Source organism: Danio aesculapii, chromosome 4 (assembly GCF_903798145.1).
Source record: "Danio aesculapii chromosome 4, fDanAes4.1, whole genome shotgun sequence".
Classification (NCBI taxonomy): Eukaryota; Metazoa; Chordata; class Actinopteri; order Cypriniformes; family Danionidae; genus Danio; species Danio aesculapii.
Window position 1 is genome coordinate 139,154 of NC_079438.1, and position 6,152 is coordinate 145,305.

At 31.7% G+C, this 6,152-nt stretch overlaps 1 protein-coding gene across 1 annotated transcript in view; it reads right to left on the reverse strand.

The window, feature by feature from the left end:
* The window catches only part of LOC130222645 (kinesin-like protein KIF21A), a 73,181-nt gene that overhangs the window by 53,282 nt on the left and 13,747 nt on the right, over window positions 1-6,152 (reverse strand). Inside the window, exons 2-6 of the mRNA XM_056455176.1 lie at window positions 6,027-6,142; window positions 5,266-5,461; window positions 2,648-2,837; window positions 440-503; window positions 162-356 (exon numbers count right to left, since the gene is read on the reverse strand). Coding sequence (XP_056311151.1) covers window positions 162-356; window positions 440-503; window positions 2,648-2,837; window positions 5,266-5,461; window positions 6,027-6,142 — 761 coding nt within the window. The remainder of the gene's footprint in view (window positions 1-161; window positions 357-439; window positions 504-2,647; window positions 2,838-5,265; window positions 5,462-6,026; window positions 6,143-6,152) is intronic.

Below are 6,152 nucleotides of genomic sequence, written 5' to 3' on the forward strand. Positions count from 1 at the left end.
GCATTTCTCAAATGTTTCCTATTGAGGACGACTGCGAGGAAGTATGGAAACCGTACACCGCATGTTTGAGGAATTAAACAAACCAAAACAATCCCTCACACACCCTCATTTGTCCGAGGAGAAAATAAGGGGAGTTACTTGAGTTGATGTCGGCGGCTTACCTTTTCTTTTTCTTCCTCTCCTTTTTCTTCAGTTTCTCCAGGTCTTTCTTTGCGATCTCAATGATGTCTGAGGTGTCTTTTTCGGGAGGAAGGCCGGGGGTGACGGAGGTCGGGTAAAATGAGGAGCGTGTGGAGACGCGGGACAAGTTCTTGCGCAGGTTTTCGTTCACGGCCTCGCTTTCCAGTAGCTTTGCCCTGAAGAGCAAAAGCACGCGATATTACACGTGCAGAGGAGTTTCGGGAACATTAGGAGTTATTATGGGTGTGCTGTGCATTACCTGAGCTCCTCGATCTCCTTAATGTAATTCTGGATCATGTTTCCGATCTCTTCATTACCTTCACCTGGGGGAGAAATATACGGTTGAAATAATGTTGTGAATATTTTTGTTGATTTTATAGTAGAGGAAAAACTGTATGAGCTTTTATTTTCTGAAGCTTTAAAACTCATACTAATAGGTTTGGCAAGGTGAAAAGGAGCGCAAAATAGAACTTAAAACAACAAAACACAAAACTAAAGAAATAAAAGCAAAAAACAAACAAAGACAAGATAAAATAAATAACTTAAAAATAAACAAAAACAAATGAAAAATAAAACTCAAAACAAATGACAAACAAAACAATCTAATAAAAGCTAAACAAAACAAAACAAAGCAAAATAAACAAAAACAAAACACATCAAAGCAAAACACAATTAAAAACAGCAAAACACAAAAAGAAAACCAAAGAAATAATGCAAAATAAACAAAAAAAAAACACAAAACAAAAATAAAATAAATAACATAAAATAAAAATAAATAACAAAACAACTGAAAACCAAAACTCAAAACAAGTGAAAAACAAAATAATAATAAAAACGCAAAACAAACTAAAGCGAAACAAAACAAATAAAAAACTAAACTAAACAAGAAATAAAAAAATAAAAACAAAACCAATCAAAGTAAAATAAAAACAACAAAACACATGACAAATAAACAAAAAAAACAAATAAAAAACTAAACAAAGCAAAGGAAATAAAACAAAACAAAAGCAAAACCAAAAACAGCAAAAAGCTAAACAAAACCAAAGAAAAGCTGTAAAAACACAAAAACACACTGAACAAATAAAAACCAAACAAAGCAACGCAAAAAATGGAAGAAAACGAAACAAAAAGTGAAAAACTAAATCATAACAAACAAATAATAACAAAACCCATAACAAATAAAAAAACAAAACAAATAAAAAAACAAGGAAATAAAAACAAAACGAATCAAAGTGAAACAAAACACAAAACAAAACCGAAGAAAAAAAAAGAAAAAAAACAAAACAAAAAGCAAATAAATTAATAAATAACAAAGCAAGTGTAAAAACAAACAAAAAGCAAAACAAAATACAAAACAAAGTGAAACTAAACAAGTACAAAAATAAACAAAACAAAACAAAGGTAAAAACAACAAAAACCAAACCAAAGAAATACTGTAAAAACACAATAAACACTGTAAAAAGTGAAAAACGAAAAGCTAAACAAACAAAAATCAAATAAAAAACAACAATAAACAAATAACAAAACAAAAAGTTAAACAAAACAATAAACAAATAACAAAACAAAACTCAAAACAAATGAAAAACAAAACAAAGTTAAACAGACAATAAAAAACAAAACAAATAAAAAACAAAACAATAAACAAATAACAAAACAATACAAAGTTAAATGGACAATAAAAACCAAACAAATGAAAAACAAAACAATAAACAAACAACAAAACAAAACTCATAAATAAAAACAAAACAATAAACAAATAACAAAACAATACAAAGTTAAATGGACAATAAAAACCAAACAAATGAAAAACAAAACAATAAACAAACAACAAAACAAAACTCATAAATAAAAACAAACAATAAACAAATAACAAAACAAAACTCAAAACGAATGAAAAACAAAACAAAGCTAAACAGACAATAAAAACAAAACAAACAAAAAAACAAAAATAAGCAAAAGAGATAAAATACAAAACAGATCAAATAAAAATAAAAAACCGAAGTGTAAGTGTAGCTATTTCAGACTGTGTTAAATGAGAGTTATGGATATGCTTATCTACATACAGTAGATTTGATCAATTTAATAGTTATTGATTTGTACTCACTGACTTTGTCTGTCTGTCTTTCATTCACCCATTCTAGTTTTAAATGATTTGATAGTTATTATGATTGAGCATCTAAGCAAATACAGTAAAATAAGTATCTTGTTATGTATTTCCATTATTATAACTAGTTTAACATGCATACAATACTGAACAATACTGCGTCTTCATCTGTGTTTGTTATAAACAAAAAGTACACAATGATAAACTAAGACTGTCACAGCGCCTACACATGTTGGTTTCCCGCTGAAATGAAGTGCTTCGTTTATCCTTGTTTGTACGTGGATGAAAGCAGCTCCTAAATGAATATGTGTTAATGTCATTGTGTGTGTGTGTGTGTGTGTGTGTGTGTGTGTGTGTGTGTACCTGCTCTGGCGAGGGTCTGGTTTGCCTGGTCGGTGAGGATCTGTGTGAGTCTGGCTCTCTGGGCGTCGATGGTCTCCTGCATGGCCTTGACCCGAATGCGCAGGTTATTGTTCTCGGTCTGCAGCATGCTGTTTTCATGAACCATATCATTGATGCTTTCCAGACCGTCCTCACCAACCAGACGCTTGCCCTGCTCAACAACAACAACAACAACAAGCACCCATTAACAAATTATATTACAGTACCTTTATATGATTAATGAATTAATCTCATGTATTATTTAAAATGAATAGCGCTGGGCAAATGTTAAGCGCTATTAATCACATCCAAAATAAACATTTGCTTTGACATAATTTATATGAGATATATGTGTGTGTGTGTGTGCTGTGTATATTTATTATGAGCAAAAGATTTTATATATACAGTTGAAGTCAGAATTATTCGCCCCCCTTTGAATTTTTGTATTATTTTATTTTGTTATGTTATTATGACGTTTGTTATGTTGAACAGATTCAGGAAATTTTCACAGTCTGTCTGATAATATTTTTTCTTCTGGAGAAAGTCTGATTTGTTTTATTTCGGCTAGAATGAAAGCAGTTCTTAATTTTTTAAACACCATTTTAGGGTCAATATTATTAGCCCCTTAAGCTATATTTGTTTTCGATAGTCTACAGAACAAACCATCGGTATACAATAACTTGCCTAATTCCCCTAACCTGCCTAGTTAACCTAATTAACCTAGTTAAGCCTTTAAATGTCACTTTAAGCTGTATAGAAGTGTCTTAAAGAATATCTAGTCTAATATTATTTACTGTCATCATGACAAAGAGAAAATAAATCAGTTATTAGAGATGAGTTATTAAAACTATTGTGATTAGAAATGTGTTGAAGAAATCTGCTCTCCGTTAAACTGAAATTAGAGAAAAAATAAACAGGGGGGCGAATAATTCTGACTTCAACTGTAAATGAAGAGTTCAGATGCAAAAACATCTAAGTGTCGTGATATCTAAGTGCATCTAAGTGCCATGAAGTGCCGTGAACCAAGTATCGACCCGATACCCGAAACTGGTATCGGTGCATCCCTAATATATATATATATATATATATATATATATATATATATATATATATATATATATATATATATATCAGATCTTTGCATTTACATATAGAATATTTCTGTAAAATTTTATATTTTATATATAAAATATTTATATTTTATATTTATATTACAGTGATAAATACACTAAATAAGACTAAACTTTTTCTAATTAACTTAACTCTAATTAAATTTACTTAAAAATATAAAATAATCATTTAATCATTTATACAAAAAAAAACTATATAATTATTATATTATAAAACTATTATATTCTAATTATAGCTCCATTTTTCTGTCTAAAGAATTTACAAACCTAAAATAAAGTTAATTAATTAAAATAACGGTTGTACAGTAATACAATTTTTTTTTATTTCTTATATTATTTAACAGAAATATAGAATGTTTATGTAAAATGATATACAAATGTGACTAAATAAGACAAGATTTTTTTTAAAATAAATAATTAATTATTAAAATGTAAGACATCATTTATAGTAAACACAATTATAATCTAGTTTTTAGAAACATTGTTTGGTATACAAAATCGTGCAGAACTAAAATAAAGTTAATTCATAAAAATAATGGTTGTAGAGTCATTAAATTATATTTCTGAACTCAACTAAAGTTTCAAATCTTCAAATAAAAATAAAGTTTTCCCATTTGGAAAAAGAAGAAAGAAATCTTAAAGGGGCTAAAAATATTGACCTTAAAAACTGTTTTACATATTTTAAAACTGCTTTTCCTCGATCATTCATTGTTTCTCCAGGAGAAGAAGAAAAAAAGGAAATACTGTTAACATTTTTTGTTCTGTTAAACATCATTTGGCAAATATTTGAGAGAAAAAGAAAAATGGCACGGGACATTGTGGACACAGACTATTCATTTTGCCCTCAACATATAATATACATTCATTTTCCTTTGGCTTGGCCCCTTATTCCTCAAGGGTCGCCACAGCGGAATGAACCGCCAACTATTCCAGCATATGTTTTACGCAGCGGATGCCCTTCCAGCCGCAACCCAGTACTGGGAAACACCCATACACCAGCATATAATATAAATATATATCATTTAATGTATTAAAAACAAATATATCAAGAATAAATATATCGAAATTATATATAATGTTATATTTTTTATAATTTCATTCATTCATTCATTTTCTTTTCGGCTTAGTCCCTTTATTAATCTGGGGTCGCCACAGCGGAATGAACCGCCAACTTATCCAGCATGTTTTCACGCAGCGGATGCCCTTCCAGCCGCGACCCATCTCAGGGAAATTTTATAATTTATTAAATATATAATTTATTCATATCATATAATAGTGTATTCATTTTTGGTTATATTTGAATAATAAATAAATACATAAATAATTGATAATTGTATTTAAACATGTGTATTAAAGCAGCACCTTTAACTTATTACTTATTATTAAAGCCATCATATAAATGTCTTATGATGAACCACGAACATGTTAACAGACACAGAGCGGTGCGAGAGATCACGAAGCAGCACAAACCGTCTTGTACTCCATGAGCTCCATCTGCAGGCGGGCGATCTCCGTCCTCAGAGCGCTGATCTGCTGGCTCGCTTTGTCCTGGTTCACCATCACCTTGTTCTTGATGTTTCGAGCGCGATTGGCGTATTTGAGTGTGTTCAGCGTCTCCATGAAGTCTCGGTCTGACGGGCTGATGCAGGCGATCATCACCGTCTGACTGCGCTCACAAGAGAGAACAACAGATGAAGAGACTCCTCTGTAACATGTGTGGAAAGTTTTAAAGGAGTCCTATTATGCCAATTTTGTACAAGATGTGAAATGAGTCTCTGATGTCCCTAGAGTGTGTATGTGAAGTTACAGCTCAAAATAACCCATCCATAATGTTTTATAACTGACCCTTTTAGACTTTGGAGTCATTTTGGTGACCGTCGCTTTAAATTCAAATGAGATTGTGCTCTTTTCAGAAGAGGGCGGAGCTACAAGTGTGTCAGCGTAGTGGCGGATTCAAAAACAAGACTAATGTCCTATGCTAATGAGGGAGAGATGGACACTAGTGGGCGGGGCTTTCCCCCTCTGATGACACGTATAACGGGAGAACGTCAATCAAAGTGTTTCTGCAGACGGTTAAGATCAAGTCTGATTATAACAAAATAGAATTGATAACCTTTTACAATTAACAGCTGCCTATATTCACACACTGCTGACCAACAACTGTGTTTAAACCCCTAATAAAAGTGATTTTAGCGTAATAGCTCCCCTTTAAATGGTGTTCAGAGACGGACCTGTTTCCTCCCAGTGAATCCTGCAGCAGGCGGGTGAGTTTGGAGTCACGGTAAGGCACATGTGTGGAGCGTTTGCTGCGGTCGCCCAGAGCGCTGATCACGTTGCCCAGAGCTAACTATAACAAA